Below are 12,404 nucleotides of genomic sequence, written 5' to 3'. Positions count from 1 at the left end.
AAGCTGTAGTTGCTTTCTGGGCCACATTTATTATCATTTCTTTGCATTTCAGACTGCTGGCTTGAACCAGAGATTTGATTTTATGACCTAAACAATGATATTGGAATCAAAATATTCACTTTATCAGCCGTGTAAACTTATAATTTAACATTTATTGTGTTAGATTTAAACAATCAGGAAAACCCAAGGCATAAACCATCGCGTAAACCAGAGAAATAAGAGTTTAAATTTTTATTTTGTCAAAATAAAAGCATAGAAACAATTATTTCAGATTTGAATTAATTACACCAGAGTTTAAAACCAAAATAATGAGCCATCTATGCACTTCTCAGAGACTGCTGAATGTGTTTAAACCTCCTCTCAGAGATGAATTACACCAGACGGATGGTTTTTAATTGTAGACGTGGCTATAATATAATTTAAAGACTTTTCTGTAGTAGATTAGAGTTTTATAAGTCTGTGTACAAACATGCAATAATTACTACTAAAAATATGCTGTTTAAGCTGTAAGACTCATTGTTAAAGATATAGTCAAAAATTTGAATTGCCAAAAATTAGCAAGAGGCAAAATAATATTTCATCTGCACATCGATTTTAATCATCAAAGGGTTGTTTTTTTTTCCCTTGGTGAAAATTGTTGTGTTTGTTGCGACAGCGACCACAGGAAGCAGGTTGCATCTTCACTCGTGCCGGAGCCGTTTCCTCGGAGACGATGGAGGCTCCAGGGAGAAGGCGGTGGGCGAAACGGGCCGCGACTCGGGGATGTATTCTGTCTGGTACTTGTCGATGTAAGGCTTGGCCACGGTCCACACCTGGGAGGTGATAACGCAGGTTAGCCCAGCTAGGAACATCTCACTTAGCTCTTATGTTCGGATTTGAAAAGGTGGCAGGACTCGCCTTCTGGTCGAGGATGAGACGGTGCACGGCCTCGATGTCCGGAGACATGAATCTGTCTTTGATCCACGGCCTGTTCGCAGTGGCACGAGGGAGGGGAAAGGAGGATAAAAATTAACCATCCTGCGCATCGTTCCAGTGGGCTGAAAGCGGCGTACCTTGGCCTCGTCTGTTTGACTTACTTGACCACGCTGCGCACAAGTTCATAGACCTTCTCCAGCGGGGTGGTGGTACGAAGTGGGCGGAGGAACTCGATACCCTGACAGGCCACCAGCAGCTCTATGGCAAGAACTGAACACAGAAACCATCTCCTCAGTTTAAGAAACTAGATCCCCTCCATATTAGGCCACTTAAATCTTCTTTTTAGCAATAAATATGTGCACCATCGAATAAAACCAACATCTGGTGTCACTTTATTTAAGAAATTAAATAACAAATCTATATTTACTGCCAGGTCACAGCTGTATAATTCTTACTTAACACCTTAGAATAGATTGTGTCTGAGCCAGCAGGGCTAAAAACGGATTATTAAATAAAGAAACTTTGTTTTAACCAGTTTAAGTCTGTGTCCTTTAAGAAAAATATAAAATAACGTATATATTTAAACCTACAGCTTTCTGGATTTACTTACTGACTCCAGATTAACAAACATGAGAATATTTGCTGGCGCAGTTCTTAACCGTTGCATGATGTCCAGGTAAAACTTTAACCATTGTTACTTTTTCACATTTGGTTGCAAAAACATCAGAAGCCAGCTGGTTTGAACCTGAGAAACTAACGTTTCATGCTTTAAAAATTGACTTCCCATCATCCATTTACTGATGGCTAACTAAGTTTAGGTTAGGTGTTTCAGTCAGGGTTTGGGCAAGGCCCCTCATCTCCGGTGATGGACAGTCTTAATGCTGTCCAAAGACACTTTGGACAACATAATGCGTCCAACTTTGCGGCGACACTTCGGTGAAGGTCCCTTTTCTATTCCGACACGACTGTGCCCCCAAATCAGCACGAAGCAAGGACTATATAGACGTGGTTTTAAGAGTTCAGGTTTGGAAGAACTTGACTGACCCACACGAAGCCCTGACCTCAACCCCCCCAATTGAGCCGCTTCGGGATGAAAAGGAATGGAAGCTGTGAGACAGACCTTACGGTCCAAATCCAGTACCTGATCTCATGAATGTTTAAGAGAACGAATGGGTGTAAATTCACAAAAAAAATGCTGTGGGCCGCCTTCCAAAAAGAGCTGCAAAACATCCGTCGGTGGGATAGTCAGATGTGGCCAAATAGTTTTGTCTGTGTGGAGCAGAGGAGTCCACGCATTGGTCCCGGAGGGCCACTGTCCTGCATGTTTTTGTTGTTTCTCTGCTTCAGAACACCTGATTTGAATGAATGGGTGACTAAGAGGCTTCCGCAGAACTTGGAGACCTGCTGAAGGTGTAAGTCAACCACTGAATCAGGTCCATCAGTCTGCCCCCTCCATGCTACCACCAACTGTGAACAAGACCCCAACATACTTGAACTCCTCCATTTAGGGAGGTGGCTGCCCCCCAACCCAAAGGTGACAAACCACCTGGTTGAGGATCATGGCTTCAGACCTAAAGTTGCTCATCTCCATCCTGGTTGCTTTCAGCGCCCGTTAGAGGTTTTCTGCTTGATTAGGTCTACAGCAGGGGTGGGCAACCCTGGTCCTCATGTGCCACCACCCTGCATGTTTTCCTTGTTTCTCTGCTCCAACACACCTGATTTGAACCAATGGGTGATTAACAGGCTTCTGCAGAACATGAAGAGGTGATTTAACCTCTGAATCAGGTGTGTTGGAGCAGAGAAACAAGTAAAACATGCAGGATAGTGGCCCTCCAGGACCAGGGTTGCCCAATCCTGGTCTACAGGATCAGATCATCCGAAAGACTAACAATGCAGTCTAAAACATCCTAAAATGGAGGCTCTCTGCCTCTTGAAGCTTTCTTACTGTATGGTTAGAGCTTACTTTCACTTATTAGATGTTTTCAAACCAACTAATGCTAAAAAAGGGTTACACTCTGTTCAAATTAACCGTGGAAAGGATTATAATGTCATTATTTTGTTACTAATTCTGCCAATTTGCACTAGATTTTCAAAGCATCCAATCACTGATATTAACATCTTTACCCCCTTTGCTAGAAAAAAAAGTAAAAACTTGTGCTTTGAATGCCTCACCTTGCTCCACGTGCTCTATAACCCTCAAGGCTTTCCGGGCCGCCCAGCCTCCCATAGACACGTGGTCCTCCGTGGCAGCACTGGTGGACAGGGAGTCCACGGAGGAAGGGTGACACAAAACTTTATTTTCTGAAACTGAAGAGATGAAAGCCCATTTTTACCTTGACAGCATCAAAACACAGGTACTAATCTGCAAAGCAGACCGCTTTCATCCAGCATGAATCTGTAGCTTTTATCACACGCCCTCAGCCCCCGCGCCTACCTAAAGAAGCGGCCGTGCAGTGGGCGATCATGAAGCCCGAGTTGAGGCCGCCCTCGTTGACGAGGAAGGCAGGCAGCTCGCTCAGGGAGGGGTTGCACAGCCTCTCGATCCTCCTCTCACTGATGGAGGCCAGCTCGTGGACGGCGATGGCTAAAAAGTCCAGAGCCTTAGAGAGACAGCTCGGCATTAATACGACAATGAAGTCCGCAACAAATAGTGAAAAAAAAAAAAAAAAAAAAGTTTATCGCTCACAAACCTTTGATGGGTATTCACCGTGGAAATTCCCACCTGAGATGGTCTCGCCTCGTTCTGCGAACACCATCTTTCACCGCGGTTAAAGCGAAGCAACCTTGAATTCTGACGTCAGCTCAAAGAAACCCAGACTTGTGCTACAGATTTCGTTTCCACGACAGTGAAGGATACGGGGTTGTCGGTGGCACTGTTGATCTCTGTGTTGATGATGTTCTGGACGAATTTTATGGTGTCGTTTGCAATTCCATGAACCTGCGTACAAGAGAGTATAACACTCAGAGACAGCTCTGTTATTTAATGTTTATTCACAGCATTTTTTTTCTGCTGGGGAAACTGTGACGCTTTATAGTTTACAAACTGGTTGGTGGTTTCAGCATCTGCAGACCGATTTAGACCGTACTGATGCTTACATGATTGTGTTTCTACACCTCTTTGAAAACGTTTATCATGACGCATATATAGTAGTTGTAATTAGTCCACAAAGTCGCAAAAGTCTGGCGTACATGTGTTTTTTTCTGCAGGAGGGCCTGGTGGTTTCTTGTGGACTTGCACAGCTGATAAAATTATCATTACACATGCTTTATGGCTGAGTGAAAACAGAAATAATGCTGCTAGCTTTACTGTGTTTACTTAGGTCATTTTCCACCTGGTCTAGTTCATCCTGCTACTAAGTCTTTAACCCTCCTGAAGCCCTCAGAAGAGAGAGGAGTAGAGGGAGGTAGAGAAGCCCTCCCGAAGGCCACGGGAGGGTTAATTTTATTTTTTTCATCCCGTGGTTTATGAGATATTTTGCTGACAGACGGACAGAGTTGAGTCAAAATACTTAAAGGCATAAGTTAGGGTTGGCTTGGAGCTATCCCTGCTATAGGGTCAGTCTGCTAGAGGACAAATTGTCCACATTTTCTCACTCTGCTGCAGTCTTTACTTGCTCTACTCTCCATCTTTGTATTTGTAATTATCTATATCAATAACATGTGTTTCACTTTGTTTTCAAAAAGAAAGTCCACCTGGACCCGTCATTCTGTGTTTGTCTGTGTCTCTTTCCTGTCCTCTCTAACCCCAGCCGGTCGAAGCAGACGGCCGCCCATCCTGAGCCTGGTTCTGGTTCTGCTGGAGGTTTCTTTCTGTTAAAAGGGAGTTTTTATTTTCTGCCGTCGCCAACATGCTGCTCAGGATGGGAGACTGCGATGAAGTGAAGATTCAACGCAATCTGCTGGCTTCCTTAGATAGAAAACCTTTACTAATAGGCTTTTATAAAATATGTGAATGTTTTTATACAGAGCCCTGAGACGACTTTCGGTGTGACTCGGTTCTCACGCTCAAAATATGTGTTTGGAATTACTCTCAGCTACTCTGACACCAAATTTCAGGTCAATGTCTGTAAAACTGACTGACTTATAGACATTTTTGTGCTTTTAAGGTCAGTTTGACTCCAGAGGCTAATAAGCTGTAGACGTACATCTGATGATTAGTTACTGAGAGTTTCAGTAAAATCCGTTCAGTTGTTCGTGACGTATCTTGGCAACAGACACATTAACAAAAACACACACAGGCACGGGCGAAAACAGCGTCGCTCCGCCTTTGCCTTGGTTGGTGGGCGATAAGTGAATCGTGCTGGGGTTACCTGAGGGCAGCACCGCATGGTGTAAGCATCCTGGACTCTGTCACAGAACCTGTGGCTCTCTAGAAAACACAACAACATCAAACACAATAATACATGTTCCAGGGTTCCCTAGGTGTGAGCATAATGTGACAAGAAACTTTTTTTAAATTATTATTTTATTAATCCACAAAGGCAAATACACCATCTGCATTTTTTTACATAATGTAGTTATAAATGCAGAAGAAGAAATTTAACAGGAAAATGTATTTGGATTGGGGCAAAAATATCTTTAAAAAGTCATGTCAAACTTCTACATAAGTCTGTCTGGCACATATAATATATATATATATATATATATATATATATATATTCTTTTATTTGTCCTCTTCATTATCTGTGTTCGTTCACTGACCTGCGATCTGCGACGGGTGGTGATCAGAGTCCAGCAGCGAGCGGAAGCGTTGGGCAACTTCTATCTGTCCGGGGTGAGGGCGCAGCGAGTGGATGTCTGCAGAAACGAGCAGAAACGGCTGGGCGTGACGAAACCGAGGGCGGAGCGGTTCTGTTTGCGCTCGCGCTGCTGCTGCCGCTCACCGCTGTCGAAGGCCTTGGTGGTTCCCTTCAGCACCTCCAGGGTGAGAGCAGCAATGATGTCTGCCTGGTTGGCGATGGCCTGGGCTCTCTCCACCGCCTCTGCGCCGAGAGAGGTGATCATCTGTGTCCCGTTGATCAGAGCCAGACCCTAAGGGGGCAAGTTTGAAAGCCATTTATTAGAGAGTTGGTACAGTGATGAAACATGAGCGCTACATCTTTCTTTACGGCACACCTGAAGCATTTCAGTTTATATATTTAGACTTCATTCACCTTTATATTCCTACATCTCTGCTTTTACAGTGATTAAAACTTCTCAAAACTAAAAAAACTACCTACCTACTAACTACTATTAAGTGTTTCTGGTTAGGGGAAACCAAACAAAGCAGCGTGGATTTCAACATTACCTCTTTAGGTTTTAGTGATATCGGCTTCAGTCCATGGGCCTCCAGGACCTGAGCAGTAGCGAAAAGGAAAAAAAAAAAGAGCATGCGCAAAGTTAAGGGTCATCAAAAAGCAAACAAGGTCTCCTGCTGGACCCTGGAACCTTTCGTTCTTGCCAGGACACTACGAGGTGTGCTTACAAGGTGGTAAAATGAAAGCTGTTGTTTTTAAAGCTACGGTCTTACGTATTTGGCATCTGCCCAGCCGCTCTTCGGGGACCACATTTTGCCCTCTCCCATCAGCCCCAGAGCCAGGTGCGAGAGGGGTGCCAGGTCTCCGCTGGCACCCACCGTTCCTTTCTCGGGAACGAACGAGAGGCAGGAAGCTGCGGGGGGGTAAAGTGAGGTGAAAACAGGGGTTAGTCACATGACTCTCAGCTCAGCTTCCCGGCTCTGGCAGAGTTTTATCAGGAGCTGATTTAAACTGTATGCATTTATCCCCCCCTCCCCTTCCAGGCTGCAATTGCGGATGAAGGCCTAATAAGCCGACTGAAAGGTTCAAATTCTGGGATAAATCACACTAAAAATATGGCAGAAAGTAACAAAAACCTATAAGATCAAAAACATGTTAAATATTCAGATGGTGTGCTGGTAAGCTGGACACTGAATTCCAGCCTAGCAGGCAGGATAAACGATTCAAAGCATGGATAAAAAATGGATGAACAACGTTTCTTGTTCACAGACAAGAATACACTGCAGAGTTTCCAGACCCTACAGTCTAGACATGTGTTTGGATCGGATGGGGTTCTTCAAGTTCCTCCAGATGTGCACCTATTTCAATAAGAACTTCAAGGCCTTAAACTCAACACCACATGAAACCGACTACTACACTTCCACTGTAAACGAACGTCTCCAGGATGTGTAACATGCTGCTTCCGGCCAAAAAAAGAGAATGCGTTGTGCATGAAAGAAAGATGGGAGCGCGAATTGGGGAACAGAAATATTCGAAGCAGACCGGGGAGAACATACAGAATGTCGTTTTCATTGGTTCTCCTCTAACGCTTCGGTATGGCGGGAGCACTGTCGGAAAAATATCACGAGACACTTCAAGACTCCCTATCAGAGCTTGTTCAAGGATGCAAACCGGGAGTGCTGGAGGCCATGCAGCTGAACAGATGCAAACCATCGCTCCGTCTCCTGGGATGAAACAGCTACTGTGCTGGTATCGACAACGTGTTAAATGAAGTGTTTGAAATTCAAACAACATGCAATTTTCTAAACGTACACTTGGGTCAGGTAACAAAGTTGGCAAAAAAAAGAAGTGATATATATAATATTAAACTGCGTCAGGCCTTCTTAGCAGCTAGTATGAAAGTTATTATGAGGCAGCGGAGGAGCCCAACCCCTTCCAAGTTATCCTGGAAATATTTAAAATGGAAAAAACTGGCATACCCTTTAAGAATGCAAAAGGACAGATTCTATGAAATCTGGAGCAAATGGGTTACATTTATATCCCTTATTCAAGTAGACTCCATATGATTCCTCCAGGTTGGATCCTTTTCTTTCAGATCCATATCCTTCTTTTGTATGATGACATAAATGCTTTGGTTCCTGCGTCAAGTTGTACTATTATCTTCTTTGTTGTTGCGAAAAACTGAGAAAGGACTAAAAGAGTAGATGCTGTGTGAGATATGATTGTAATGTCAAGTTGCTATTATCCAACAAAAAGATGATTAAAAGAAAAGAAACTGTTGTCTCATATCAGCCAACTGAAGCTGAGGAGGGTAGTCGAAAGCTCACCGTTGAAGGCCTGTATCATGGCATGAAGGGTTTCCAGAGAAACGCCGCTGTGTCCTTTGGCCAAAACGTTGATCCTCAGAGCGAGCAGCATGCGCGTCCTCTCGGGGCTCAGCGGGTTTCCCAAACCTGCGTTTAAAAAAACAACAACACACAAACAACAACACCTAACGGCATTGAAAGCTCCGAGAGCGCAACACGAGCCTGGCAGGGGCAGTTTTCTTACCCGCGGAGTGCGAGCGCACCAAGTTTTCCTGGAGCTCCCTGTGAAACAAACCAACAAGCAAACAAAAAAAAAGCGGGTCGAGCGTCAGTTAGCAGACCTCTCATTCGCCGAGGGCGCACATAAGTCGCACAAAACGAGGGCCTTACTTGAGCTTGCTGACGGGAATGACGGTTCGGGCGAATTTGCCGAAGCCCGTGGTGATTCCATAGACCACTGCGGGAACAACAGACAGAACAGAATGAGAACATGGTGTCTACGCGCAGATCACGGCCACTGAACAGGGCTCCTAAATGCTCGTCTGACCTTTGTTTTCTTTGACAATGGTGTCCAAAAGTTCTCGAGATTGCACAACCTTCCTCTCTGCCTCAGAAGTCAGCTGAAGCGTGTGGGCAAACGGAAGGCTCGCTTTAAGTCAAATATTACCACAGACAATCCACGGCGCACAAAACAGGAAAGAAAACAAGTTAATGGTGATGTGTTGATCATTACCTTTATCTTGTAGAGTCCTCTTCCTAAGTCAACCAGATCCGTGGAGGTCAGGCTGTTGCCATCCAGGCTAATGTACTGCAGAAGGAATCACAAGCCACAGTAAAACCTAAGGGTTTTGTTTAAACATTCAAGAGAAACATGCACTTACTTTTTCAGGTTCTTTGTATGCAGCTGTGCTATTTTATGGAGTTTAGTTAAGGACGCATTTCACCCAAGTTTAGTTTTGCTTCCCTATATTAGAAGATACCCTCTTGTTGTTTGATTGATTTACTATAACAGATAGTGCAGGTGTGAGGATACAGGTTAGACACTCCGGGCTCACAGGGGATGAAGTCAGGAGACATGGTGTCCCCTTCGATGGCTGAAAGGAAAATTGCACAGGTTTATTTCACCGCATCTTTGCGCACGACGCGCAATTACGCGCGACGTCTCCGGGTTGCCTCCACGCGCACGGACCTTACCGAGCTCGACAAAGTCGTTGTCCTCCAGCACGTCCTCGATGGTGTCGTCGGCGTCCAGCAAGCCCAGCCCCTGGCACCTGCGCACGATGAAGCGCGTCTCCTTCACGGAGCCGATGCCGCCGTTGTCCGGTTTGTTCTTGACGTAGCGCTTCAGCGCTTCCTGGCCGAGCCAGCTGACGGTGCTGGACGTGTCCCGGCAGGGCACCGCCAGCCACTCGTCTCGGATGTGGACGGTGAAGCGGGGCATGTTCTGCGCGCGGAGCGGAGCGGCGGGGCGCACTGAGCGCACGGAGCTCCGCGCGCACGGGTACAACCTCCCCTGGCGCGCCGTCCGGCGTCCAATCAGGCGAGGCTGGGTGGGTCGGGGTGGGGGCGTGGGTGGGCTCCACACCTCTAAAGAGAGATCAGTGACCCTCCACTACCACCACCCCCTCCCTCCACACACACACAGGTCGTTCACACAGATTTTTGGACTCATCGACCAGCTGTGCGCACGTGATACTCAGAACAAAAACACAATAAAAACCTTGAATCCTAAAAGGGGAAAAAAAAAAAAAACTGGGAACCCCGGCTGTATGGTGACACCAAGAGCGGGCGATCGTGTATTTACGTGGCTCTGTTTGACAATCTGTTAGCAAAACATCTGAAACTTCCTCCAGGAAGTAATGATCCACATCTGCAACTAATTACCGTTTGGAGTCATTCTGATTCAAGATGGCCGCCACAGCCAATCGAGATTGGAAAACACTGAAAGGGCTGTAACTCAAACACGGAGCTCAGATTTGGTGTGGTAGTAGCTTAAAGTCATCTCTAAAACATACACATAATATTTACCTTTTCCTGTTGGTTGAGAAAATATGTTCAGTAACTAAAACAGCAGCCATCTTGATTTGTACTGATCAGCCAGTGATTCTGTCCTGCCCACTGGTTCATGAGATATTTTGCTAACAGACAGACAGAGTTGATTCCTGTTAAAGGCACAGCTTTGTACCTGAATCTTGTAGCTTTTAGAGTGTGTGTTGGGGATGACTCTGAGCTACTACCACACCAAATTCGAGCTCGAAACAAACACGTTTTCACCTGTTTGTTGCCTTTCGGCTGCAGACATAATAACTAATATGTGACAGTTGTAGAAATGACCAAGTCTCCCATGATTGCGGCTCACAGAAATATTCCCGGGACAAACATCACCGCAGAACAACAAATCCTTCCCTCAGCATGGCTGGAAGGGGTTTTGTCGGGTTTTGGGTTTTTGCAGTCTGTCTTTGTGTTCTTTTCAAGTTTGAGTTATTCATGTTTTGTTTTTGGTTGTCTGTGTTGGCCTGATTTTGGTTCTGTCTTTGTCCCTGTGTCTGTGTTTATGTATCATCTACTTCTTCCCAGTTTGTCATCTGTTTACCTGCCACGCCCATCTCCACCTGCCAGTAATTATGATCACTCACCTGTGCCCATTTACCTCATTATCCTCTGTGCTTAAAACCCGGTCACTTTCTCCACTACTCTGCTGGATCATTGTTCTTTGTTCTGTGCTAGTAATCCTTCGTTCATGTTTCATTGCTCCATGTGCTGCCTGTTTTTACATTCTGTATTTAGTTCTAGTTTTTGCTGCCACATCAGCCTCTTTGTTTTTGTTCATCTTTATTTAATAAATTAGTTTTTAAGATAAGTCTGCTCTCTGGGTTCGCCTCTATTGCCACCACCGATCCTGACAGGTTGTAGTTTTCTGTCTTTTGCCTCGAGCAGCTACACATCCATTCAGCACGTCCCTGTCAGAGCGGTCTTTGTCTGATTTCTGGAAAACAAAATCCGCTCCAGCTTCATAGAGCCACACGCTGGTGGTCGTCCACAGAGTGAACCTGCAGCGTGTCGTTTATAGGGTTATCGCTCCATATGTGGCAGAGCAGCTTACATTTAACGTGAGCCTAAAGAAATGCTTTTTAACTCAATTTATGTTACAACAGTCAAGAATTGTAGGCCCTTTAGCACCAAAATGTGATGTTACAGGTTTCAAAAGTCAGAACTGTGGTGTGTATATTGCTGCATCTTTGTTATTTGTCTGTTTAAAGCGGCTACACTTGTGTGACGCCAAGAATAACAACAGGTTTGTTCCAAACAACTTAAGGTCTAATCTTTAAAAGTTTATGACCAAAAATACATTTAAATCCTAAAAAACTACTGACTGCTCTTTAAAACGTATAACTAAGTTTTATGCCTTAAAAGTAATATTTTTCTGACATTTATCCAGCCACACAAAGTAAACAACAACAAAACAAAGTTCACCTCACAAACATCTCCACTCAGATATTATAAACAGCTAAAAGCTAATGGTAGCTAAAAGTAGTAAAACTGTAGCTAAAAATAGCAGAACTGTAGCTAAAACCTAAAACTAGCAGAATGATTGCTAAAAGAAACAAAAATGTAGCTAACAATAGCAGAATGGTAGCTAAAAGCTGCTAAAAGTGATAAAACTGTAGCTTACATCTATAAAAAGCAGAATAGTGGCTAAAAGCTAAAAAAATAGCACAGCTGAGACTAAAAGCTATAAAACCATAACTTACAGCTAAAAGTAGCAGAACGGTAGCTAAAAGCAAAAAGAAACAAAACTGTAGCTAAAAAAGGACAATTGTAGCTAAAAGTGATAAAACTGTAGATTGCAGCTAAAAACAGAATGGTAGCTAAAAGCTGTAAAACTGTAGCTTAAAGTCTTTGCTTAAAGCAGAATGGTAGCTAAAAGCTAAATGTAGCAGAAGAAGACAAAATCGAGGTTTCCAAAAGTAGATTTTTAAAGGAACAATGTTTTGGTTGAAATGAAGACGTCTCAAAGTATTTCTGTTGGAGTTTTTATTTTAAATAAAGTGAAATAGTTTGAAAAGTATAAAAGTTATTAAAGATAAAATAAACAACACCTTCATCCCAATGGAGCTGGACATTTTGACATGAATGGTTATATAGCCTGTTTCACACAAAAATTCTAGTTTTGTAACAAAAGTGTTATAATGTGATAGAGGATGATTTTAGTTTTATACACTTTTTTCACCGGTTTTAAAACCCCTGTACTCCTGCTTCTCTTCGGGACTTTGCTGTCCATCACTTTCGTTTATTTTTTTCTTGCCTTTAGTCGTGCACATGAAGGCATTTTCCCACGAAAAAAGGTCCGAAAGGCTGAAAAATATGGAGAGAAAATGGTTCCAAATTACCTGTGCGTGTGTAAAAATATTTGTGTGTGTGTAAAAATATTTGTGTGTGTGTAAAA

The 12,404-nt window shown here is 43.9% G+C and overlaps 1 protein-coding gene across 1 annotated transcript; it reads right to left on the bottom strand.

Annotated features, from left to right (window-relative positions):
* Window positions 1-216: 216 nt before the first annotated feature.
* hal (histidine ammonia-lyase) lies at window positions 217-9,398 on the bottom strand. Its single transcript, XM_017405502.3, has 20 exons — window positions 9,152-9,398; window positions 8,991-9,051; window positions 8,839-8,866; window positions 8,691-8,765; window positions 8,505-8,577; window positions 8,348-8,414; window positions 8,202-8,239; window positions 7,979-8,104; window positions 6,425-6,564; window positions 6,203-6,250; window positions 5,799-5,946; window positions 5,617-5,712; window positions 5,226-5,284; window positions 3,773-3,853; window positions 3,606-3,671; window positions 3,350-3,515; window positions 3,088-3,222; window positions 1,077-1,185; window positions 898-967; window positions 217-812 (listed from the first exon to the last, which is right to left on the bottom strand). Exons 1-20 carry the CDS (start codon window positions 9,396-9,398, stop codon window positions 681-683), a joined length of 1,965 nt encoding a protein of 654 aa, XP_017260991.1. The 3' UTR covers window positions 217-680.
* Window positions 9,399-12,404: the final 3,006 nt, after the last annotated feature.

Source organism: Kryptolebias marmoratus, linkage group LG11 (assembly GCF_001649575.2).
Source record: "Kryptolebias marmoratus isolate JLee-2015 linkage group LG11, ASM164957v2, whole genome shotgun sequence".
In the NCBI taxonomy this organism is placed as follows: domain Eukaryota; kingdom Metazoa; phylum Chordata; class Actinopteri; order Cyprinodontiformes; family Rivulidae; genus Kryptolebias; species Kryptolebias marmoratus.
This window is presented reverse-complemented; position numbering and strand designations above follow the sequence as displayed.